The 27,082-nt window shown below is 47.5% G+C and overlaps 1 protein-coding gene across 2 annotated transcripts in view; it reads right to left on the reverse strand.

Annotated features, from left to right (window-relative positions):
* The window catches only part of LOC147459596 (uncharacterized), a 55,832-nt gene that overhangs the window by 14,211 nt on the left and 14,539 nt on the right, over positions 1 to 27,082 (reverse strand). For both annotated transcript variants that reach the window (XM_086510823.1, XM_086510822.1), the window contains exons 3-5: positions 20,968 to 21,032; positions 20,804 to 20,878; positions 20,585 to 20,669 (exon numbers count right to left, since the gene is read on the reverse strand). In XM_086510823.1, the coding sequence (XP_086366949.1) occupies positions 20,585 to 20,669; positions 20,804 to 20,878; positions 20,968 to 21,032 (225 nt within the window). The remainder of the gene's footprint in view (positions 1 to 20,584; positions 20,670 to 20,803; positions 20,879 to 20,967; positions 21,033 to 27,082) is intronic.

Consider the following 27,082-nt stretch of genomic DNA (forward strand, 5'->3'; position numbering starts at 1 on the left):
CAATCTCATGGTGGTCTGTGTGATGAGTGGAGGAGAAACCACCGCGGGGAAGCATAATGCCATGTAATCTGGCTACCTGTAAGTGTGAAGAAGAGTGGGGATCGGGCCCAACGCCTAAGGAAGGCAAAGCGACGAGCCTCGGCTCCTCGAGATGTACCTTGTTAGGTTATGGAGTGGTCCTTCTACTTGAGCAAAGCCTTGGATAAACCTCTGATAGTAGGAACACAATCCCAGAAAGCTACGCACATCATGTACCGTAGTGGGAGTTGGCCAATCTTGTACGACCTGGAACTTGGCGGGATCCATACTCACTTGGTTGTGTGAGACTATATGGCCGAGATAGTGTATCTCAGAGAAAGAATTCACTCTTCTTTGCATTCACATGCAACTCATGCTTTCGCAATTCTTGAAACACTATGTCCGAGTGCTTCCGATATTCCTCCTCACTCTTCGAAAAGACGAGTATGTCATCAAAGAACACTACTGTAAAAGCTCAATGTCGGCTGAAAATTCGATCCATCATTCGATTGAATGTGGCAAGAGCATCAGTCAAGCCGAACGGCATTACCAAAAATTAATAAAGTCCAAAGGGTGTGCAGAAGGCAGTCTTAGGGACGTCCTCACGGGCTATGCATATCTGATGATACCTGCTCTTTAAGTCAATGCAACTAAAGATGCTTACATCCTCCAACTTATCGAGAATATCATCAATCCGAGGAATCGGAAAGCGATTCTTGATAGTGATCTTGTTTAGAGATCGATAATCTATGCACATTTGAAACGTGCCATCTTTCTTTTGCACCAGTAGAACTGGAGAGCACTAAAGCGAAGTACTTGGTCGTACTAGATCTTTTTCCAAAAGCTGGTTCTTGCTTCAAAATTTCCTCTTGCTAAGCAAGACTAACCCGGTAAGGGGGTTGGTTTGGGGGAGAGCTACTCTCACAAAGACGTGGCAATTGCTAACTCGAGTTATTGGTTTCTTTTCGATGATTTTTGTTTAATTTTTGGGAATCTCTTTTTGAAGTTGCAAATGGTCTGACATTGTATGGCCACTGTGAAACAGTAGTTTCACCCGCAGATGGGAATTTGGTCGGCATTGGAATTCCAGTAGTAAAAGGGTGTCTAGACTCAATTCAAAGTCATCTAGGTCCCCTCGCCGCACTTAATAAGTTGGTGGATACTAGGAAATTAACTCCATAGAGGCACAATGACAAGGTGGGGTCACCCATAGAAAATCACCCGAGAACTGGGCTACATTGCATTTTTGGACGTGGTCCGAGTGGTGAAAGATGGTCAGATGACCAATAAGAGTCCAATGGAAGCATTTCCTAAAATTTAGGGAACAGCTATTTTGGGCCACAAAATCTGTTCGCGTCATTAGCTTCAGAATGTTAAGGGGAACATTTTATTGCTCAGTTGCAAAGTCAACTGAAGCACCAGTTGATAGATTTTTAAGCGGGAAGCCTAATGCAAGGAAATTGCATGCATGAGTGCCAAGTGACACTTTGTGGCCAATTTACCAAGTCTGGGAGAACAGAACTCGCAACTGACTTTTTGGAGCAGTTTTGGAGGCAGATAACTCTGATTTTCAGCCATTTTTCTGCATTTTTGAGCTTCCTATGTCTTTACCTAGGACCAAGGAGCTTATTTTCAGCATTGAAAGGCATCAGATGCGTGTTTACAGGGCTGTTTTGTTGCATTTTCAGCGATACGCAGGTTTTGGCAACCATGGAACTCTTCCCCTTTTGCATCTATTTGTTCACAAATGCATTATGGGTCGAGCGCAGAAGAGGGGGCGCTCCATTTATACTGGGTGGGATGCTTCATTGAGAACCTTTCACAGGGTAAGAGCTATTGATTGCAAGCTTTCCTTCTCATGTACAGTGTGGTGCAAGAAATCATGTCCTGCACACCTCACATTGCTCTCTCTCTTCCCTACGTGCAGTAATGTGATGCCCCAAGAGGGCTCTTTATTTGACTCATGTATAGCTATGTGGTTACATGCGTTTTTGCTGAGGCAAGAGCCTCCTTGAGCAGGAATAGAAGTAGCTGACTGCTGCTCCAAAAGCAGACACCGGTGAGGGTGATAACCTCACTGTACAGGTGCGATCTCAGCGCTGGTTATGCGGTTGTATTTTGCCTGTTTTTCAGCCATACTGTCACAAACGGGAGCGCATAAAAATATAAAATACATTCGGATAAATAGGATTTATCACTTATTACTGAAGCCAGAGGATATAGAGAGAAATAGATAGAGAGAGAGCGATAGAGAGTGAGAAGATCGACACAGTACTGGGGACCAAAAGATGGGCTGGTCCTCCCCCCCCCCCCCGTAATAGTATCTTTATTACTGAGGAGAAGTCTATACAAGCACTTGAACCGAACGTATTACCACGTTTGTTCTAGAATAAGACTTGATGGTTCCAGAAAGCCTCAGCTTCCGATTCCTAGGGCAAAACCCTATTCCAAGGGACTTCCGTTCCTTATTCCAAATCCTTGAGAACCAAGGTTCTGGCCTCTGGATCTCACCTTCCAGACTCACGGCATGACATCCCTGCAACTCTCTTTTCCAACTCTGTTTCCAGAGTCCTCTTCCCGCAGAACAACTCTGCTTTCTCGGACACGAAGTTCTTACTTGGGAATCCCAACTTCCGAATCACAACTTGAGAGACTACCTCTCTCCGACCCGTGGATCTACTTCCCAAACTCGGGTACGAAACCCTTGGGCTGATCTGGCTCTAGTTCCTCAGAGCGCTTTTCTCCTGCAGAGGCTCATGCATTCCTCTGCTCCTACTCCCTCACGAAGAGGAAGTACACCTGCAATCAAATACTCCGAGATCATAGCATGAAATCGTTACCTTCAAAGTCTCGACGCTCAGAACGCAACTCGGTTCTTGAAAAGCAATTCCCCGGAAGAGATCTCTACATAGAAAATCCCCTCTTCCAATCCTACACACAAAAGAGGTGTGTTCTCGGGTTCCTTCTCGTAAATCAGCCCCGTCTACGACGTTTATGGGCTGAAAACAGAGAAAAACAGCAGCTTGTCGCGATGGAAACATGCTCCGTAGGCACTTCTTCGCAAGGGAACTCGCGAACTGGGTCTTGGCGACATCGGGTACACTTGGGACAGCCATGGGCATCAACGGCAAACATCTTCTTTGCGGGTGAACTCTGCAGCAGCATCTCCTTCTTGCAAAAATTGATCCTCCCGTTTGAGTGAGGGCATGTGATGCTTTTCTAGCTCCAGGCCATGGCACGAATAGCAGAGCATTCGCTGCTCGCATAGAGATCGCCGCCGTTTTTTTGTTATTCTTTTTCTTTTTTTCTTGTTTTTTTTTTTGCACGCTGTTCCCCCAGAAAAAGAGAGAGAAAAAAACGATGGCTGATCTCTTGCCTTACGTGTCAGATGGCTGCCCACTTATTAAGTGGACGGCCGGTCACCTTTAAAAATGGTCTGAATCTGTCCAAAAACTCAATAAAACCTTATAAGTTAAAACAATGCTTTCACAGCACTTCCCAGGCGTCCCTGGATGCAATCACATGCACAGTTGCAATGCAGACATAGATTTCCTGGACTTCCTCGCGGGAAAGCATCTGCTTTCCCGAAAAGCAATCCCGCTTTCTCAAAAAGCATCTGTTTTTCCTCAAAATTTCCTATGAACCCATCTTCATTCAAGTGCTTGCTTTTCCTTGTGCACAATTCTAACACAGTTCGGAATTTCCTCTTGACTATGGATATCCCCTTTCCAATGCACCCGTCACCCACCTTGTGACGCATCAAGAATACCCATAACCTAGTCCTTTCCTACCGAACTTACGGTACAATCTCCTTCACGATGCTCTATGTCACCCATCCTATGACGCATCAGAGATGTCCGTTCCTGGATGGTTCGATACTTCTTTCCGATGCTCCCTGTCACCCATCCGATGTGACGCATCATAAGTACCCGTTCATGGTGGCCTTACAGATATTCCCGTTCTCAGTGCTCCCGTCGTTACTTTGAATGACGCACTAGGAATACTCTGTACTCGGATGTCTCCAGTGACAAAAACCCTCTCACTTAAAATTCTTCATTTAGAATTATTTTTCTTGGTGTTCCAAGCAAGAAAACCCTCTCACTTATAAATCCGATAATTCATTTAGAATTATTTTTATGTCAGATAAAGCCAATTTAGCAACACATACGAACGCCAGAACCCTTGGGAATAGTGCCCCACTGCTACAAGGCAGTTCAGGGACTGTTTAGGGCTGAAAACAGGGCAAAAACCAGTAAATACAACGAGCTGAATTTACTGTTTTTGGGCAGAAATCACAAGGTTTATGCTAGTGGAAGTGAGTTCCAGCAGGGGAATTGGTTTCGGGCAAGTTTTGGGACTGTTATGCTGCCGAAATTTTGCCAAAACTGGTGGTATCTAGTTGGATGCAGGTAAAGAATTCCCAGGACTCTTCTTGTAAGTTACCCTCTTAAAGAATAAAGAAATACCGAAAGGGGTGCCAATTTTGGGGCCTACAGGTTGTCAACGTTTGCTTAGAGCATATTAGCTTCCGAGCCGTGTGTGTAAGTGTTAATTCCCGTCGCAAGTTCCCTTTGCAAAGTACTCTCTCTCTCTCTCTCTATGTGTCTAAAGTAAAGTAAAGAATTTCGGGTGAAAGCCAAAGCCTACCGCCCTACAGGCCGGTTTCAAGGTTCCGTCGCCGGGATATAAATCACTTTTTCCTCAAGAAGTGAGCCTCGGTTGTTTGGGTAAAGATACTGAGTACAGGAATGCGGGATCACACTATGGCCGACAAAGGGAAGGGCATTAGGAAGAGGGTTCCTCTTCATAGGACAGACAAGAAATTCCTCATGTTCCTACATAACCTTTTCAACGTTCGCCTTGCCAAAAAAAGGTCAAATTAGGGCTGATTTTCTGCTGCATTTTTAGGGTTTGCAAGTATGAACCAAGATGAGATAGGGAGAGGTCTCTCAACCATTAGGACCTTCTTTTCCTCGAGCGACTTGTGCACAAAAGGCTTCCTTTTCTGTTTCTTTGCCTGCGCTCCATAACCCCTGGCTGAATCCTTGTCTTTGTGGCCTTTTTTGACCCCTGTGACGCTTCAGGAGCCGTTTTCACAAAGAGCTTCTTCGCTGAATTTTTTTGTTGTTGCCCTTGCTCGGAAACCCACTGTCCTCTCCTTTCAACAAGGCAAGACCAGTGTTAGCAACTACCATAAGCTAAGTGAGGGTAGCCACTCTGTTCTTGGTACAGTAATCGCGAAGCCCTCTAGACAACCCACAACAGTACTTCTCTATCTGCTCTGTCAATGGCACAAATCTGTAGGAGGTCACTGAGAGTAACGCTTTACAAAACCTTCGATTGTACTCCAGCAAGCTCTTGCATGTAGCCGAAGTAAGCTAGTGCCAATCTGTCATGACACCGGCTTCAAATTCATTTGACAGCCAAGTAGATGCAAACATTTGCTTGAAGTAAACCCAAGTGGCAGGTGCCTGTCCTTGCATTAACAGTGTCGTTCACCATGTAAGCGGATTGTCCTTTGAGAAAGTGGCAGCTTTTCTTACTTTAGAGGCCTCCGTAAAATTCCCTCCTGCATAAGTTGTATCAAACTGTTGGAGGAAAGTGAGAGCCTTTGCTTTATCCTCGAAGCCACTGAAAGTGCTGAACTTTACAGTTGCACCACCTTCTTTGTAAGCTTTCGGCTTTTCCAGTGCCCCCAAGTTGTCATAAGGAATGGTCTACAACATGGGCACTGTAGTAGGTATGATCGATACATCTTGGCTATTAACATTTTGCGTCAAAAGTGCCATATTGGTTGCTGTCCAAAAAAACCAGCCAGGCCAAAATGATCCTGTGGCACCCCAAATTGACCCTAGTTGCACTGAAAACCTTGCTACATGCCGATACTACCATACATGGGGTTTGGCATCATGCCTTGCATACCTCCAAACACTGTTCCTGGCATGTACGGCTGACTTCCAGGCGCATAACCAGCCATACTTTGGAACACAGATCCACCCCCAAAATACCCAGGATGTACTGGGTGGTGGAAAAACTGGATGCATTGCCTGGTAACCAGTTCCCTGTCCATTCAAGACAGCATGCGGGCTCTGAAAGGCGGCGGGCTGAGTTGGAATAACCTGTGGAATAGGCGTTCTAGCCACCTATTCAAGGACGGGAGGAACCTGTTTTGGAGCCCCAAACTCCGTAACATGCGAGTGTTCCCTATCCTACTTGGTCGCATGAAGTACTTGGGCTTGAGCCTCAACAAGCTCCATTCGCGGTGTAGGTTGCCTATTTTGTTGTTGCAATGGTGGCGCTTGCAAGAACTCCATAAACCTTGGATTTTGCACCAGTTGCGAAAAGACATTCACCGCGGCAACTAACAGGGTCCTGAAAACATCATCCTCAAGTTGCCCAGTCATAAAGCCCTGTACTACTGGAGGGGCATTCACATCAACGGGAGGTACAGTCTGACGTGGCCGTGAGCTCTCACCAATGTCAAAGACCATAGGAGTTTCCCGTCTGTCCTTCGAAGTGGAACCCTCTTCCATAATGCCCTTCCCTTTGTCGGCCATAGTGTAATCCCGCCTTCCTGTACTCTGTCTTTGCCCAAAACAACCGAGGCTCACTCTTTGAGGAAAAAGTGATTGATGTCCCAGCAACGGAACCTTGAAACCGGCCCGTGGGACGGTGGACTTTGGCTTTCACCCGAAATTCTTTACTTTAGACACACACACAGAGCACTTTGCAAGGGAACCTGCGACGGGAATTAACACTTATGCACACACACGGCTCGGAAGCTACAATGCTCCGAGCAGACGCCAACAACTTGTAGGCCCCAAAATTGGCGCCCCTTTCGGTATTTCTTTATACTTTAAAAGAGGGAATAAAACCTGTGATTTCCTACGAGCTGTCCCGCTTAATCCAAGATAAATCCACCTGTTCTGGCCCGATTATGGCAGCATAACTGTACTAGGACGCTTCACACACAATATCCCCATGCAATAGATGACATACGAACACTTTGTAAAACCTGGCAAGAATCTACAGCACGCTAAATTCTCTGTTTTCTGCCCCGAAAATGCGCCAGATCACCTCTACAATGGTCCCCTCGCGTCCCCGGACCTTATGGGGGTATTAGGGACCGTTTAAGGCCAAACCCTAAACTTAAAAAATACACAGCAGGCTGTAATTCCCTGTTTTGGGCTCCATTTCGCGAGCCGATCGCATCCATAGCAAGTCCTCGAGCTCCCGCACCTGTAGGGCTACTTGCCCTTTGAATCGAACGAGTTTCTCACGTGAAACCTCTCCGAATTCACCTGTACCTACGAGGGATTAGCAACGAGCTAATCTTGTACCTGTGCAAGAGGCTCTTGCCTCGGCAATCGTGCATGAACCCACACAACTGTACATTAGTCAAATGAAGAGCCCTCTTGTGGGGCATCACATAACTGCGCGTAGGAGAGAGAGAGAGAGAGAGAGAGAGAGAGAGAGAGAGAGAGAGAGAGAGCAGTGTGTAGTGTGCAGGGCATCACTCCTAGCACCACATTCTACATAGAGTGGTAAGAAAGCACTCCATAGCTCTTAACCTGTGACAGGAACTTTCAAAATTAGCCTCCCAGCTTATAATTCAGCGCTAGCTCTTCATGCATGAGGAAAGTGCGTTAAAATGCACCACTTGGCATGATTACAAGCATTTTCCCGTTTCGGGGTTGCCGCCTAAAAATCTCCCGACCGGTTGCCCAGTTGACTTCGCGGCAGAGTTATAAAATGTTCCCTTTGTCATTCCAAAGGTAATGACGCGAACACATTTCACGGCCCAAAATAGCAGTTCCCTAATTTTTAGGAGATACTTCCGTTGGGCTCCCACTCGTCTTCTGACCATCTATCCTCATTGGGACCGCATCCAAAAGTGCAATGTGGCCCAACTGTCGGATACTTCCTGTTGGTAATCCCACCTTGACTTTATGCCTTTATTCAGTTCACTTCCTAGTATCCACCAACTTGCTAAGTGCGACGGGGGGACCTACATGACCTTGGACTGAGCCTAGACATCCTCTTACTACACGAATTCCAGTGCCCACCAGCTTCCAGTCTGCACTTGAAACTACCGTTCGCATTGGCCATACAATGTCCGACCATTTGCAACTTCAAAAAGAGGGTCTCAAAAATAAAACAAAAATCATTGGAAAGAAACCAACTAAGGTTAGCAGTTGCCACGTCCTCGTGACATGCCATGTAATCTGAATATCTGGGCAATGAACAGTCTCGCTAAGTGATCCGGCTTGACTGTTTTCTTCATTGGAATGAAATGAGCTTGCTTGCTAAACCTGTCAATAACAGTCCAGATACCATCGTGCCCACTCTGTGTCCCCCCCCCCCCCCCCCCCCCACTTTTCTATTTTGATATATCAGTTAATGCAAAGCAGCTAGATTATTAAGTGAGAGGGTTTTCTTGCTTTGGACACCAAAAAAAAAAATAGTAGTAAATTATTGGAAATATTAGTGAGAGGGCTTTTCTCACTGGAGACACCCGAGTATTTCTAGTGCGTCATTCAAAGTAATGACGGGAGCACTGTGAAAAGGAATATCTGTAAGGCCACTAGGAACAAGTACTTTTGATGCGTCAGATCGGATGGGTGACAAGGAGCATCGGGAAGTATTCGACCATCCGGGAACGGACATCTCTAATGCGTCATAGGATGGGTGACATAGAGCATCGCAAAGAAGATTGTATCGTGAGTTTGGTAGGAAAGGACTAGGTGATGAGTATCCCTGATGAGTCACATGTGGGTGATAGGGGCATCGGAAAGGGAATATTCCATAGTCGGGAGGAAATTTCAGAACTGTGTGCACAAGGATAGCACTTGAATGAAGATGGATTTAGACGAAAGTTTGCGGAAATACAATTGCTTTCTGAGAAAGAAGGTTGCTTTGGATGTCATGTCTGCCTTGCATCTGTGCATGTAGTTGCATCTAGGGACACCTGGGAAGTGTTGTTTAAGCATTGTTTTCAGCTTATAAAGTTTTATTGAGTTTTTTGGGCACGGTTAGACCATTTTTTAAAACAGGCCGCCCACTTTATAAGTGGTCAGCCACCTGGTAATTAAAGCAACAAAATCCAGCCCCCCTTTTCTCTCTCTATTCTAGCAAGAGCCAAAACGATCTCTCTCCCCCCTTAAATGAGGCGCCCCTACCTGCTCTATTTTTGCGGGGAAAAAGCGACTAGAGGCCCTAATCTGCCGGCTTCCAAGAGCAATAAAAAGCGCACTCTCTTTCACTCATAGGGAGGCAGAAAAGGCCAGTGCTAGCTACATGAAGGGGATGTTGCAGATTTTCAGTTGCGCAGATGATGCCTCCGGTGACCCTCATGGCTGCCCCAAGTGCACGAAAAGTCGCCACGACGGCACGAGTTTCCGTCGCGACAAGCTGCTGTTTTTCTCTGTTTTTCAGCCCATGCACGTCGTAGACGGGGCTGATTTACGAGAAGGAACCTGAGAGCACACCGGGAAAAATAATTCTAAGTGAATTATTGGAAATATAAGTGAGAGGGTTTTTCTCACTCGAAACATCCGACTACAGATATTTCTAGTGCGTCATTCAACGTAATGATGGGCACTATGAAAGGAAATATCTGTAAGGCCACTAAGAACAAGTGCTTCTGATGCGTCACATCAAATGGGTGACAAGGAGCATTGGGAAGAAGTATTCGACCATCTGGGAACAGACATCTCTGATGCGTCATAGATGGGTGACATAGAGCATTGCGAAGGAAATTGTATCGTAAGTTCGGTAGGAAAGGACTAGGTGATGGGTATTCCTGATGCGTCACATGGTGGGTGATGGGGGCATCGGAAAGGGAATTTTCCATGGTCGAGAGCAAATTCCGAATTGTGTTAGAATTGTGCACAAGGATGAGCAAGCACTTGAATGAAGATGGGTTCAAAGGGGAATCTTCGAAGAAATACAATTGCTTTTTGAGAAAGCAGGTTGCTTTAAGGGAAAGCACATGCTTTCCCACGAGGAAGTCTATGTCTGCATTGCATCTGTGCATGTGGTTGCATCTAGGGACGTCTGGGACGTGCTGCGTAAGCATTGTTTTCAGCTTATAAGGTTTTATTGAGTTTTTGGGCAGGTTCAAACCATTTTTTAAACCAGGCCGGCCGCCCACTTAATAAGTGGGCAGCCACCTGGCATTTAAAGCAACAAAATCCAGCCCCCCTTTCTCTCTCTATTCTCGCAAGAGTAAAAACTCTCTCTCTCTCTCTCTCTCTCTCTCTCTCTCTCTCTCTCTCTCTTGCTGCTGCTCCTGCGCGCGCCACTGCTGCTGCCCCCTGTGCGCGCCACTGCTGCTGCTGTTTCACCCCCTGCGCGCGCCACTGCTGCTGCTGCTGAACCCGTTGTAGCTGACCTGTTGCGACTGCACGCTGCCAAGGCTGTAGCACTTGCCGCTGCCTCACTGTGGCAGCATTACCAAGTGCACCAGGCCCGCTGCCCCCAATCTCTCACACACGGATACATACCCACACACACACTACACACATACACGCATACACACAAGTACTCCCTCTTCTTCACAATATGAAGAGAGGGTAGTTACGAAGACAGCCATGTCTTCCCCCATCATCAAGACGCCGGCATCGACAATGAAGACAACGTTCATGCTCACGAACAAGAGGCTTGCACAATTGGAGAAGGACATGAAAGAATGGCGGATGGAGAGAGAGATATGGGAGGAGGAGAAAGCCACCCTCATCAAGCTATGGAACGAAGAGAAGGAGGACATGAGAGCGGAAATCCAAAATCTCAAAGAGGAGAAGGAGAGAAGGGAACGGGAGAACGGGAAGGAGAGGGAGAGATGGAGGAAAGAGCAAGAAGAGATGAAGGCACAAATCGATCTCCTTCATGCTTCCATCACATCCCTCACCCCCGAAGAAGGAGAGATTAAAGAGGAGGCTAAGGAAGCCCTCAAGGAGGAGATCACCAAAGCCCTCACCGCAAGCATTGAGGACAAATTAGAGGCCACCAAAGAAGGATGGGTCGAAGTGGTCAAAAAGAACATCAAGAAGGTTGCAAGAGAGGAAGCCCAAAAAGATGAGGTACTCATCGTACACACAACCATCGAGGAGGAGAAGATGCGACAAGCTCGCCGTCTCAATGTGCGAGTGACCGGCATCAAAGAAGAAGAAGGGTCTACACCCGAGAGCGATGGGAAAGCTTTATGCAAGAAAGTGGGATACAAGGAAGAAGAGATCCCTTTCTCCAAAGTTTGGAGAGCCGGCAAAGATCCAAAGAAGAGAGCTCTCATCCTCCAATTCGCCTCCGAGGAGTCTCGAACTTCTTTCCTCCGAAAGAGGGTCATCTTGAGAGGGCTAGAAGGCCCCCCGATTTATCTTGATGATGACCTCACAAAGATGCAACAAGATCACCGTCGCGCGTGCATGCCTAGAGTCCACCAAGCCCGCAAAGAAGGGAAGAAGGCAGTATATCGAGATGGTAGGGTTATCATTGATGGCAAGACCATCGCATAGGGACTCGCGGCCTGTGGGACACACGAGGAGATTCATGTCACGGTTTGGAATTGCAATGGAGACCTATGGACACACCCAGAGAGACTTGAGGAGGTGATGAGAGGTCGAGACATCATTCTACTTACAGAGACACACGAGAGCCCAGAGAGAGGGCTACCACGGATACATGGATTCCAGTGGGAGTCTCTACATCGGGGGTGTATGCGCCAGCACACCACTCGTGGCTCAGGAGGAGTGGCCATACTCTTTAGACAGGGGCTTCACAGTAGACTACAGATTGTTGCCCGGGACCCACAGGCCCGCTACATGTGGATTCGCCTCGAGCTCTCACGAGACAAGATCGTCTACATTGCCCTTTGCTACTTTGCTCCCACAGGCTCCAGATTCGCCCCTATTGAGCAGGAATCACCGTACGCATGCCTCACGGAGGAGATTATGGAGTACTCCACACTGGGTGAAGTCTTCCTTATGGGAGACTTCAATGCTCGTACGCGCAGTGAGCAGTGTGAGGCATATGACCACGAGGACCCAGAGGCACTACACACTCTAGATGAGGAGGCTACTATGAGAGATACAGCAGACAGAGCTCCAGTCACAGCCTACGGACGACATCTACTTCGACTTGGCTCCCAGCACCGTCTCGTTATTTATAACGGGATGGTCCAGTGGCCCACCTCAGGGGGCCTGACTTGTATGCCACATGGAGTTGCAGAGGGAGGGGGGAGTACAGTCGACTATATTCTGGGACCCAGGGAGGCTACACACCTTATCACATCCTTCACCATTCCACCCATACCCATCGGAGCCGACCACACATACCTCTCTTTCTCCATCACCGGAGATACCATCCCACACAGCTCCACAGCACACACTCCACACACCACCATCCATTTCACACATGAGCTAGCCTCTCTTTACTCGGCCGAGGTCGAGCATGGCCTATGCCTCCTCCACCCATCCACACCACTCTCAGTTCTCACATCACATATCTCTTCCGTTCTCCACACTTCAGCTATTAGCTCCTTTCCACACACCACTCACACAGGACGCACTCCCCCCCCCGGGACTATGCCTCAGAACCGCTGGTATGATGATGAGTGCAGAGAGCTATACCGACGCCTCCGCGCACAGCGAGCCTTAGGAGAGATCACAGAGAGAGAGGCCAGACGGCATATGAAGACGCTGACACGCCAAAAGCGGCGAGCATTCGAAGAGGCACAGGAGCTTGAGCTATACCGCCTATTCATGAGCATGGATAGCGCGACAGCATGGCGCACCCTGCGCGAGCCACGTCCGACTACAGCTATTGAGGATCCACAGATATGGCATGATTATGCAGAGCGACTTTACGAGGTGCCAGGACAGCCTCCTATCCCACAGCCACACGAGCCACGCCCCACGTGCTCCTCCTTCTTTACAGCACAGATGGTAGAGAGGGCCATACGCCGCATGCAGCACAGACGATCAGCTGACCATACTGGATTACAGAGTGAGCACATCATTTATGCGGCCTCCACTATAGCCCCGTTGATTGCACATGTCTTCAACCGGGCTATAGGGGAGGGCTTCCCAGAGGAGTGGACACAGCACACCATAGTGCCTATCCACAAATCTGGCGACACCCTGGATCCAGGGAACTACAGGACTATCATGATTGGCCACACGATGGCCAAGCTATATGGAGCAGTACTTGAGGCACAGCTCAGCTGCTACGCAGAGATCGAGGGTTTACGAGCTCCAGGCCAGGCAGGTTTCAGACGAGCTTTCTCCACCACTGATCACATCTTCGTTCTGCGCTGCCTCATTGATGGGGCAAAGGCGCGGAAGAAGAGGCTTTACTGCTGCTTTGTGGATTTCCGCAAGGCCTTTGACACAGTCCCACGCGAGAGACTCTTCCAGCGCCTTCACAGCATTGGGGTACCAACAGAGATGATTTGGGCCATATATGCTCTCTACGAGAAGGTGACGGGTCGAGTTCGTTGCCCAGGCGGTTTTTCAGAGACCATTGCTAGCACCATTGGTGTTAAGCAAGGATGCCCACTCTCCCCGACACTCTTTGGGCTCTACATCGACGAGATCTCCGACTACATACTGCGAGCAGGGGGAGAGGGGAGCGACTTGGCAGGTACTCCGGTCCACATCATGTTATATGCTGATGATATTGTGTTGATTTCAGAGTCACCCGAGGGCTTGCAACGCCATCTTGAGGCCTTGGACAAATTCAGCACACACAGGGGGTTGACTGTGAACCTTGGCAAAACCAAGGTTATGATCTTTCACACATCCAGTGCAGTGAGGAGCGCTGCCACCTTCACAGCAGCAGGAGGAAAGGTTGATGTAGTCACCTCCTATGTCTACCTTGGCATCACATTCACCAGCCTACCAGGATCCTTCACTATGAGGCAGGCTGCTGCTGACAGGCTCACCCGAGGATATGCAGCTCTGGCCATGCTAGAGCGGAGATGCCACCAGGCACACTTTCAGGAACCCCGCACGAAGGGGTGGCTTTTCGACACCTTAGTCACCCCGGCCTTGATGTACTCGGCGGCAGTATGGGCACCAGGATTGACAGCTGACCAGTGGACACAGCTTGAGAGGCCACAGGTATGTATGATCTCACGCTTGCTCCGTAGCAAGAAGACAGTGCCACATGACATTATTAGAGCCGAGCTCGCCACACCACCCATGGTGGTAGAGGCACTATTCCAGACAGCCTGCTTCATCCAGAGGATGAGAGAGCTACCTCCTGACAGACTTACTCGTAGAGCATTTGAGGCAACTATACAGCTATCAGAGAGTGGGCATGAGAGAGCATGGTACTCACAGGTCAGAGCATGGTTTGAGGGACACGGTCTTGACATGGAGAGCCTACCACCATTCCAGTACGACCCCCACTCACCATATGTTCACCTCTCTCGCAGTGAGAGGAACTTGGTACTGAGACAGGATCTGTGGCAGCTATACACTAGGAGAGTCTGGGAGTCACCTGGCTTGGGGACGAGGATGTCAGATTACAGAGACCAGTTTCTCACCATATTGTCCGGGGGGTTCATACAGAGACCACGCTACATGGACACATATATGCCACATAGCTCACGGGTGGCGATTGGTCAGCTGAGAGTGGCTTCACACAGGTTAGAGATTGAGATCGGGAGACATACTGGTGTTCCCAGGGAGGAGCGCGTCTGCAGAGCCTGCACAGAGGAGGTGGAGAGTGAGGAGCACTTTGTATGTAGATGCAGAGCATACACTGAGATCAGAGGCAGGTATGAGGCCCTATTCAGAGGACAGCCCACTCTCCGAGAGATCATGGACTCTCGAGATCAGAGACAGCTCGGACGGTTCTTACTAGAGATACAGAGCCATCGGGACACACTACTACAGCCACACACAGCTACACAGACAGAGGGGAGACAGTCGCAGCTCACAGACTTCTTTCAGAGGATTACCGCTCCTCCCCCACCAGACACTCAGAGGGGAGTGACACTCCCACAGGCGGAGGTGAGCCGAGCTAGACGACGACCACGAGTCACAGGCTACAGGGGCGCGAGCTCCCACCACCGACAGATCGAGGAGATCCGAGCCCGGGAGCGCCGTGCCACTGAGGAGCGAGTGGCCCGGATGAGGGCCGACCCGACAGCTTTCATCCGGGCAGCCTTGGCACCAGACCCGCCCATGTACCACATCTTACATCCCCCCATTAGTACAGGATGGAGCTAGATAGCTTGATGCATTCTCATGATTGTACTACCTTGAGCATATAGACATGCATATACCCCTAGAGATAGAGCTCCATCCCTCCTCAGATACCCCACTACCTACACTCAGTTCAGTTTTGTATCATTTTTTGTTTCATTTGTCTTTCCGATAGACGGATGACATACACACCATGTACATTTGATTTGTCTCATAGGCCGATTTCGGCCTGACATAGACGTTAAAAATCTTTCTTTCTTTCTTTCTTTCTTTTCTCTCTCTCTCTCTCTCTCTCTCTCTCTCTCTCTCTCTCTCTCTCTCTTAAATGAGGCGCCCCTATCTGCTCTATTTTTGCGGGAAAAAGGCGACTTAGAGGCCCTATTCCTGCCCGCTGCCAGGAGCAATAAAAAGCGCACTCTCTTTCACTCACAAGGAGGCAGAAAAGGCCAGCGCTAGCTACAAGAAGGGGCTGCTGCAGATTTTCAGCCACGAAGATGATGCCGCCGGTGACCCTCATGGCTGCCGCAAGTGCACGAGAAGTCGCCAGGACCAAGTATGTGACTTTCATCGCAACGAAGTGCCTACGGCGCGAGTTTCCATCGCTACAAGCGGCTGTTTTTCTCTGTTTTTCAACCCATGCACGTCGTAGACGGGGCTGATTTACGAGGAGGAGCCTGAGAGCACACCTTTTCTGTGTGTAGGATTGGAAGAGAGGATTCTCTGTGTAGAGATCTCTTCCGGGGAATTGCTTTTTTGAGAACCGAGTTGTGTTTCAAGCTTCGAGACTTTTGAAGGTAACGTTTTTCATGTTATGATCTCTGAGTATTTGTGTGCAGGTGTACTTCCTCTTCGCGAGGGAGTAGGAGCGGAGGAAGGTCTAAGCCTCTGCAGGAGAAAAGTGCTCTGAGGAACTAGAGCCAGATCAGCCCAAGGGTTTCGCACCCTGAGCTTGGGAGTAGACCCACAGATCGGAGAGAGGTAGTCTCTCGAGTTGTGATCCGAAACAAGAGATTTCCAAGGAAGGACTTCGTGTGGAGGAAAGCAGAGTTATTATGCAGGAAGAGGACTCCGGAAACCGAGTCGGAAAAAGAGTTGCACTTTTGCCATGTCCTGAGTCTGGAAGGTGACATCCAAAGGCGAGAACCTAGATGCTCGAGGATTCGGAATAAGGAACAGAAGTTCCTTGGAATAGGGTTTTGCCCTAGGAATAGGAAGCCGAGGCTTCCTATTCCATTGTAAGGTGCAGTGGAAGTGAATGTTGAACTTTGCTCAAGATGAGTGCTCCGAACTGTGCTCAAGGGTTCCTTTTACTTACGGAAGCGAGAGCCTTCCGTTCCTTTAGAGAGAGAGTGCAATGGACACAAACAAAGTGATGAACACTGTGAATGAAGGTGTTGAGACTGAGAGATAGAGAGAGAAGAGAATACGACACCAGAATGTTGTCAAACCCTCCTCCGAAGGTTGTACACACTTCTCCTCAGTAATAAAGATACTATTATTGGGGGGGGGGACCGGCCCATCTTCTGGTCCCTAGTACAAAGTCAATCTTCTCGCTCTCTCTCTCTTTCTCTCTATTTCTCTCTATTTCTCTCTATATCCTCTCTCTTTAGTATTAAGTGATAAATTATATTTATCTGAGTATATTTTATAACGTTATGCGCTTCCGTTTTTGACACACGGCCAGCAAGGGAAGGTTATTGGTGTCAAATGGGTCTACAAGACAAGTGCAAATCATATGGATCTTTGGATAAGCATAAGGCACAGCTTGTTGCCAAGGGCTTTTCTCAAAGACATGGTGTGGAGTACAACGAGACCTTTGCACCGACTACGAGGATGGCGACTATTTGGACAATGTTTTCTCTTGCATCCTTTTTGGTTAACCCGTGTTTCAGATGGATGTTGTGTCGGCTTTCCTCTACGGCGACTTAGAGGAGGAGGTGTATGTGGAGCAACCTCCGAGGTTCTTAGATCCAAATTTCCATGGCATAGTTTGAATGTTGTGGAAGGCTCTCTATGGCCTAAAGCAAGACTCTTGAGCATGACAAAACTCTTTCTCCCTACAACATTCCTTTTGTCGTTCTTCTACAGGCCCAGATTTGTATATTTTCATTTAGGGAGGATTGGTGATTGCTAATCTGGTGATTAGAGGTGGCCATGAGGAGTTTGAGATGGCAGATCCCAACTTGCTTCACTACTCTCTTGGAGTGGAGATATGGTAGATAGAGGGAAGCATCTTTCGCTCTCAACAACGTTATGTCCAAGAGTTGTTGAAAGCATTTGGTATGACCAAGTGCAAACCTATCTCACCTCTCCTATGGATCCCGGCCAGAAAATGTCCCAATATGACCCCTCAAATGTAGCAGATGCTACAAAGTTGGGCGGGTTCTCTTATTTGGGTGCTCAACACCCTGCTTGACGTCAGTTTTCCTATGGGACTTCTCAGTTCATTTACGCAGAGACCCGCCAAGTCACATATAAAGCGGGCTCTTCGGACCTTGCGGTAATTGAAGCAGTCAAAGTCAATAGGCATTTGGAATGCAGCTGGATGTACAGACTCCAAGATCATTCTGCATTGGGGCGGAGATCCAAATGGACAACGGTCGACTGCAGATTACACCTTTTCACTTGGTTCAGGAGCGATTTCATGGAGCAATAAGAAACAACCTTCAATGGCCTTGTTTGCCACAGGAGACAACCACGATCTACTCTGACAATCAAAGTTGTATAGCCATTGCGAGGAGCCCGGTTTTTCATGCGAGGTCCAAGCATATAGAGATGCATTACCATTTTGTTCGTAAGAAGACCAAGGCTGGCTCTATTCGACTAGAGTATTGTCCTACATCAAATAGCCTTGTTGATATCTTCACCAAACCTCTACCACATATGACATTAACCCTTCATGCCAAGTCCCTCGGATTGGTTGCTAATTAAGGAGCTGAGAGGGGGTGTTAAGAGTTACACCTTCCTGTCCAGTGGTGGCTCCAGTATCTCCCGAGAGCAAATTAGGGAGGGGCCCGAACTTTAGTTTTCGGGGAGAGTATTCACGGGAAGTGTGGCCCTTGAATTTATTGTGGCCTGAGACCTTGGTTCAAGGGGGAGGCCGGGGGGGGGGAGGATTTAATTCATTGGGGAGTTTGTCCTTATGTCGTGACTACATCTGTAATCATCCGTGTTGCATCGTGACGTGCCAACCATATATGCTCCATATTGGGTGAGATTGCCTAGGTATGTAATCTTAGTGCCGCTTTAAAGATTAGCGCGGTCTAGGTGTGATTACTAACTTTGCTACGCCAGAATATCAAGAGCCTTGATAGGCAATGAGAATATTGAATGACCCTCGCATTTTTAAAGTAACTTGATTGAGTTTTGCAGATGTAATCGCAGACGGTTACTCTTCTTTCAAGAGGGGGGCATGTCGCATTCTAGTGACGTGGCCCTAGCTAAAGATCAACCATTGAAGATCTAGCCAACTTACAAATCTTGGACAAGGGGCCTAAAACCTTCAAATGAAGACCAAGGGGTTAGGAGTAAAAATCCTAACCCTACCAACTTGCAGACCTTGACCGAGGGGCCCAAAACCCTAAAAAGACCAGAAGACCTTCAAAATTGTGTAAAACTGATGACGTGGCATACTGTACGGACAGCCCAGATTTCGCACTGACAACCTGTACAGATCTTGGATCAGGAGCGTTTAGAGCTGTTAACTTTTCATGTAACTGCATTTAGAGGCCAAGGGCCTTTAATCATGGGCAAGGGGGTCTCCTTTTGGCGTCCCAAGTTGCAGAGGAGCAAAGGAGCCCCAAGAACTTGTACTTGTTGAAGCAATATAAAGAAATACCAAAAGCGGTGCCACGATTTGGGGGCCAGTGCAGTCTAGGAGTAGAACTCCGTCACGGTCTCTCTCTCTCTCTCTCTCTCTCTCTCTCTCTCTCTAAGTTCAGGTGTTTTGAAGTGCTAAAAGTTTGTTCAAGTCTGTTCTCTTCAGTTGCCACATGGTACCCTCCCGTTACAAAGGACGAGGTAAAGACAAGCTTAAGGAGGATAGCAGGGACAATGCTTCCACCCAAGACATCGGCATGGCACACGTGGTGACAACCACAGTGGCCTCAGTTCCAGATTCCTAGCTCAGTGGTTGTCGCCACAACATGCTCTAGTTAAAGAGAGGCGTGGGGCCACTGGAGCTCCCAATACTTGATTTGGACCCGTATGTCAAAGTTCAAGTCATTGGGGTTTGAACCCTTGTGTCGGAGTACAAAATCACTGGCAAGGGACCAACATGACGTATACAAAACACTACCTATGTGCGCACAATCCATTGACGTTGGATTATGGACAAGGTGTGTTCCAAAGTTCATCATCTTGTAAAATCTTGGGTGTGATGTGTTCACAGTTCATGAAAGGGAATTCTTAATGTCGTCTACACTTCAACTTTCTATGAGGCAACCAATACTCAAGATGGCATAATTTTCAGTGACAGGCTGGTGTTCGCAAATTTGAGGTGTATCTGTAGACGCACTAATGGCGTGTCCATGGTAGCTTCTTCATCGACTTGGTCTTCCTACATATGTCCACTATGAGTGGTGCACAAAGGGTGTTAAAGTTTATGCATCTCAAGTGAATGCCTAATGTGATCCTATTTATAATTAGGTACTTATTTGACATGCTTTGGGTAGGGAAATTTACTAGGGTGGGGTACTTAAGGTACTCAAGTTGCTATATAAGAGCACTCAGTCCCCCATTGTAAAATTCATCTAATTCATTCCCAAGTTGGTTGATTCAAATCAATCCCTCTCTCTTTCTCTCTCTCGCGCATTCTCTCCTTAACTCTACACTTCCGCATCGTCGACTTTGACATAATAGTAAGCAAAAACACGTGTATCAGCCAAATAATGACTCGTGCACAAACAAACAAACTTGAAACAAGTTACAGCAATAAGTCGGAACGCATTCAGCATGTCCTCAACCTTCTTGCTCTGATAACCCAGGAAGATTGGCTCTAATCAGTGTCGGAGTGGAAAGCTCCAATAATAAGAACAAAATCAGTAAATATATATATATGGATATAAAAAGGCCAGTTCCTTTAAGGTTGGCTTGTTTCGTCCCCCCCTTCATTGCAGCTTCTAGCTTCAGCGTTCCCTGTTTTCGAATTATATGCACATGCCCTGGGCTTCTATAACTTAAAACAGAATGTGAAAATCGCCTTCTCTATACCTCTCTTTCCCAACAACCTCCACTGAACTTTGCATACATATATAGAGAAGCTTGTTCCAAAAAAAAGTTGTAAATACTACTAATTCACAACAACAAAAAAAAAACTTTTGGTGGAACCACTCCAAAGAGCGCAAGCCAAAGCTCACCAGAAGACCTTGAGTTGCTAGTTACAATAGTAACAGAAGCTCTTTCTGATGATAAGTTGCTCAACTCCTGTTTCAGTCTGCTAAGCTGAATTAACCAGTACATTGTCAGAGAAGCGGTTTGCAACGTCAAAACAAAAAACTTTACTTAAGGCAATACGAGTGTGCCTTCTGCATCCTACAAGCCAAAGACAAAGATAACAATTGAGAAGTGTCATTGACCTGTGCTAAAAGATTGGGGTCAACCGAACTTTTTTGACTTGGCCCACTTTCATGTTTCAAGTGTTTGACGAGTACCTGCAACATCATTGAGTTCTTTTCAAGCAGCTACAAGAAAGAAAAACACCGAAAAGCAGATAAAACAAAATGATATGTGAGTTTACAACCTTATATGTATCATTGACAAAGTCAGAAAGATTTCCATTTTGCACAAGAATGGAACCTGCTACACCTGAATACAAACACAAAAGTTCATTCAAGGACTATTTACACTTCACAACATATACTATCAAAAAAACTCAAACCATATTCCATAGCAATGAGGGCAATTAGTTTCCTGGCTTTAATGACATTCAGGCTTTTTAGCAGCTTGCAAGCTTGCTGAAAGACTCAACCTCACCTGCAGTCCCCCCCCCCCCCCTTATTGCATTCCCTCCCCCCTCTCTCACCCCTCACCTTAGTGGCCCCCTCCCTGCCTTTGTATGCAACACTGCCGGGTGTTTATACCTAAATTGCTAAATGGATACAAGTATGAATATGTCCACATCAGAATATCAATAAGATTTAAATTTCATACAAATTAGAATCAGATATTTTGAATGCGTCAGCACATGGGTGATGAGAAATATAAAATAAACGTCAATTCATCCCAAAACAAATGTGTGTTGGTGTGTGTAATAAGCTTGGACACTCCAAGCGAGAAAACTACAGCAACACATGTGAGAAAACTGCAAACAACTGAACTAAACTTGAAGAAGAGAGAGAGAGAGAGAGAGAGAGAGAGTTCCGCTTCCAGAAGCACTGGCCCCAAAGATACAAGGTACAATATCCGAGGGTCCTCTCTCTGTGGTGCTCTCAAGCTAATCTGCCAAAGAGAGGCGCCCTGGCAGGCCCAAAAACAGGGTGCCCCCAAAAGCTGCCAGTCCTAAAAGCTCTTCCTCCAAAAGCTAACGCCTAGAGGGCTGCCCACATTTTGCGGCAATCCGTATGTTGTGCCACATCAACAGTTCCGCAGTTTGCGCTTCAACCCGTACGCTGCGCCATGTCAGCAGGAGACTCGCGATGTTTATTTCTAGGGTTAGAGCCCTCGGCCAAAGTCTTCAAGTTGGGAGGGTTAGTTTTATTAAACCCTAACCTCCATGAGTATGCCACGTCACAAACTTGTGACATAAAGAACACATATACTCCCACTGTTGTAACTTGCTTCCTTAGAATCTTCACAAAAACTGTCCTTTGCACTTGTGTTGAAGAGAACATACCCACAACTCAACTGTGCAATCAATATCCGATACACAACATGATATCAATGCTTCAAGGAAGAGTAAAGGAACCGGCTCAAGGAACAACCCCGTGACAAACGTTGAGGCTGATCTGTAACATGCTAGAAAGCTGGGCAAAATACTGCAAGGGATAAGAACCTACTATGCTTGCCAGCCGTGGCCAGATTTGCACCCAAGGGACTGCCTCCAAGGCTGCATCTCTCCAAAGGGATGTATGGAAGAAGCATCCAAATGTAGCAGCTCACTGTGGGAGTAGGAACTAGATGTCCCCACCAGCTGTCGACACTACGTACAAACCTGTCATCCAAAGGATCTCGACAAACCCGTTGTTGAACATCACGAAAACCCCCATAAAAGGTTCCAAACCTGTCCCATAACCGGTGCTGACAAGCTTACAAGAGATCGTAAACCTGTCCCACAAATTGGTACTAACAAACTCATAAAAGGGCAGCAAAATGACCAAATTTGTAGGGCCACGCTACCAACGGGGAAGGAGAGAACATGAAGATAGGAGAAGTCCACACTCCAATAAAACCTCCTCCAACTGTTGTCATTGTCGGCTGGCACCACATGCTCCACCTCTAAACCTCATCCAAGAAAATCGGATGATCAAACAAGAAGTGGTTTTGAAGATTAAAATATCCCCCTCTGCCTATCAAAGCCAGCTCCATGCACTGAAACATGCACATGAACTGTTGCATACCAGATGAACAAGAGTCTACTGAAGCCGGAACTAGAACTTCCGTTCTTAGATGGACAAAGAACATCCTCTGCTTCAAGAGGGAAAGACATCCCCCTCTGTCATCCATAATCCACAATCTAGTACAAACGTGCAACAGAATCATCAACCTGCTACATGAACTATTGCATACCAGATGAACAAGAATCTACTGAAGCCAGAACTGGAACTTCCATCCTTAGATGGACAAGGAAAATCAAAGAACATCCTCTGCTTCAAGAGGGAAAGAGATCCCCCTCTATCATCCATAATCCACAATCTAGTACAAACGTGCAACAGAATCAACCTGCTACCCATCGGATAGGTAGCTCTGTCGACAATGCCAAGAAAGACGTGCAACTGCAAAAAGGCACAGCAAATCTGCCAATCCATCTCCTCAACGAAAACAGAGCCATAGAAACCTCCTCAGAAGTGAGGAAGAAGACTCAAAAGAAGAAGTTGGAAATGAATAGCTCCCCCTCTGAATCCAACAACCGCATGCTTGCTCCCCTTGCAGGAAGGCACGGCAACATGACTCCATCTGGGAAAACCAAAGCAATCCAGCACTACAACACATCATGTGACCTCCATCGAGTTCCCCTCAATGAAGAGAGGTCGGGGTAAACAAGGGTAAAGACGGGGAAGTCGTAGACGAGGATCCAAGGCCTCCACATACCCAAATTTGCCCCAACCTAGAGAAAAACCAGGAAAAAACAGCAAGATTCTACTTTCTCAATCAAGTCCAAAACAGCACCCGATCAGCCGAATACGAGCATCCAAGGTGGTCGTACCACCTAGGGCTCTGATACCAAGTCAAGGGTGGCAACGGAAGATGCAATGAAGACAAGAACTAGATCGTGATCCAATGGACACCTCGACTCCGATCTAGAACATCTGCAATGCCACATACATGAACAAGGCACACCTAAGGAGAAGAGAGATCATTGAGGTAGAAAGAGACGACATCTGAGAGAGAGAGAGAGAGAGAGAGAGAGAGAGAGAGAGAGAGAGAGAGGGGGATCCGGGAAAGGCTCTCCATGTTGATAACAAGCTGCTCATACAAGTGACCAAGGGTAGTCCAGCATAGATATGACATGCCCTATGGATAGACCCGAGGTACACACAACTACGACTGCTACTGGCATTGCCAACAGCTCCTACACACAAGACCACTAACACAGTCTCCACATGGGTACCATCTCCAACATGCTCTGAGAGCATAGATCTAGTGCACCTCCTTCTGGATAGATCTAAATCGGGATCTTGATTTCAGATAAGAAACCCTGCCAGTGCATGATCACAAGGCCTGTGAGAGGCTGCCTTAAGAAACGTTGCACCGTAGAGATGGTCTCCAAGCACTGCACCTGCTGCCCATGAAAAAAGTTGGGGCTGATCTGCTGAGCAAAACCGTTGGGCTGATCTCAAGCCAAAACGCTAGCTGATCTGCAGCAAAATGCTGGCTGCCCTGCATCTGCTAACAAACCCCTGGGGCACCCAAGGGAGGGCATCCCCCCTCTGGGCTCTACTGCTATGCTCTGAAGAGGTACCTGTCACAAACTGCTGACGTGTCAAGCCATTGAAGACCTGAGCCGACTTGCAATTCTCGGCCGAGGGGCCTAAACCCTAGTGGCAGCAGTAGAAGTAGGAGTCGTCACCAACTTACTGATCCTCGCAAAGTGGGGGCAAATTATCAAAGAGAGTTCTATCTTTTGGGACCCCTTTCCAAGGGGCCCAAGGAAGTTGGACACTCACAGGTGACAGAAGACCTTGCATAAATAATTGATGATGTGGCAGTTTTACAGACACTCAGATTTCATATTGACTAATGATGTGGCAGACTGTACGAACTTCCACAATTCGCGCTTCAGCATGCTGACATCACAAGTGTACGGATTTCCGTAATTTGTGCTAGCAACTTTTCAGTGCCAGCTTGTGGACCAAAATCTTTTGAGTTTGAATGCTTTCATTTAAATTGCTCTTAGAGGCCAAGGGCCTTCAAATATGACCCATGGGCTCTTACTCTAGCAGTCTACCCACAGGAGATGAAAAATTAGGGCCATTGGAGTTATACCATGTTGAAGCAATATAAAGAGATACCAAAAGGGACGCCAAGGTTTGGGGCCAGTGCTCTCTTGGGGTGGAACTCCCCCACTCCCCGTCTCGTGTGTCATGTATCTCTTTCAGTTCAATTGTTATTTGAAGTGCTTAAAGTTGTTCAGTTTTTTTTTTTTTTTGTTCGCCCGTGGTGCCTTCCCATTACAATATACCCCCCCCCCCCGGCTCAAATATAGGCCCAAAGGCTGGCTGCCCGACCGAGGCCCACAGGGCTCAAGGGAAAGATGTGCCAAGGCTGGAAAGCTTGTTGTTGATACCATCTAAGCTCTGATACCATGTGAGAGTGCACGTGTGCGGAAGCGTGAGAGGAGAGAGAAAGACAATAGACACAATAAACGGTAGTGTAGGGAAGAGGAGGCGATCAGCCCCCCTGACTACCAGAGCATAAGACCTGTACAATGCCATATACTATATGAAATGGGTACCCCCCTGGCCCCATATACATGAGTGCCCAAGGAAGTCCATATTGGGCGAGCGGATGCCCCAAACCTGGGCGGCCGGACAAAAGTGCAACCCGTACATGGGTGGCCAGCCCAGAGACATACCAGCCGTACAAGTATGCCGTAGACCTATCTGAAGCAACAGAGTGGTGTAAGTCTAACAAGGGATGCCCAAAAGCAAAGCCCCAGAAGCTCTCCTCCAAAAGCACTTAACCCCAAATTTCAAAAGCTTCTGGTCTCAAAAAGCATGCACAGAAACTGTCGTAAATTGCCAATGCAATTTGCAAAATCCGTACAGCAATGCCATGTCAGCATGTCAGCGCAAATCACAAAATTCCATAAAGTTCTGCCATGTCTACATGTCAACGTATAAATTACGGAAATTTTTGGCTAGTCCTTTCGCTTTGCATTATTAGGGTTTAGCCCCATCAGCCATGATTTTCAAGTTGGCAAGGGTTAGAGTTTTTAATGGTCTTCTCGGCCACACTTTCTCAGTTCGATTCCTCTTGTCCTCTTGACCGACTGGACGAATCCAGAGAGATGCCTGAACTCTAACAGTCGTCTCTGTCAAATTCTCCATGAAAACCCATGTGTGTTGCAAAAAGAATCGGATTATCCGTAGAAGAAGAAAGCTCAAATGCCACTATTACAAGCTTGGACACTCCAAGCGAGAAATCAATAGCAACACACGAACAAAAACTGCAAATAAATGAACAGAACGTCAATAGGGAGAGAGAGAGAGAGAGAGAGAGAAGAGAAGAGTCGACACAGAACGGCGAAGTTCGATCCCCAAACTAACTGGCCCTGAAGACTGGTGCCCCTTTTCAGTATTCTTTATTATTACTTCGCCAAGTTGCAACTCCCTAGGGTCCTCTTCTCGGAGACTCTGCATCCAGATGCTCTATAAGGAGTGGCCCTCTAGGCACTTATAAACAATACAAGGGATGTGGGAGTGCGCGTGTGCGGAAGTCTGAGAGAGGGGAGAGAGAGACAGTAGACACAACAAACGCTGGTGTAGGGAAGAGGGGGCGATTAGCCGTGATCGCCCCCTCATTACCAGATCATAAGACCTATAAAATGCCAGATACTATATGAAATGGGTACCCCCCTGGCCCCATATATATGAGTGCCCAAGAGAGTCCATATTGGGCGGGCGGCTGCCCCAAACCTGGGCGGCCGGACAAAAGTGCAACCTATACATGGGTGGCCAGCCCGGAGATATACTAGCCGTACAAGTATGTCGTAGACCTATGTGAAGCACCACAGTAGTCTAACACCCCCTCTCAACACTGGATGCTGAACAAACCGTATGAAGCCGAAGATGTGAGGTAAAGGATGAAGACATCTGTTGCGATGTCTGCAGAAGTCTCGGGTGTCCGAACCGCCAAGAGATCTCCATGGTAAAGTGCCGTCACGAGCAATGTAGCAAACTGATGTACTCCACCAATACAGGGTGAAGATACTGTGTGAAGGTCCTGAACTCAATGTGAAAACAGCTCCTTGTCGGAAAAGAAGTGCCAATAGACCTGCAAGTGTCCTGCCCAATAGGATTTGTGGTGTCTGTAGTAAAACCGTCTGGAGAAAATGGGGAAGCCAAGGAACCGTCAGAAGAATGACGCGAAGCCTGTCAATGCATGAACCTATAACATTGTGTGGCCAGGTGGCTAAGCTGTGTAAAACTCCAGGAAGGCCAGATGTAGTAATCGGCGTCGTAAACGTCCTCCAAAAT

The sequence above is a fragment of the Adiantum capillus-veneris genome, chromosome 4 (assembly GCF_014529385.1).
Source record: "Adiantum capillus-veneris isolate H3 chromosome 4, ASM1452938v2, whole genome shotgun sequence".
NCBI classification, from domain to species: domain Eukaryota; kingdom Viridiplantae; phylum Streptophyta; class Polypodiopsida; order Polypodiales; family Pteridaceae; genus Adiantum; species Adiantum capillus-veneris.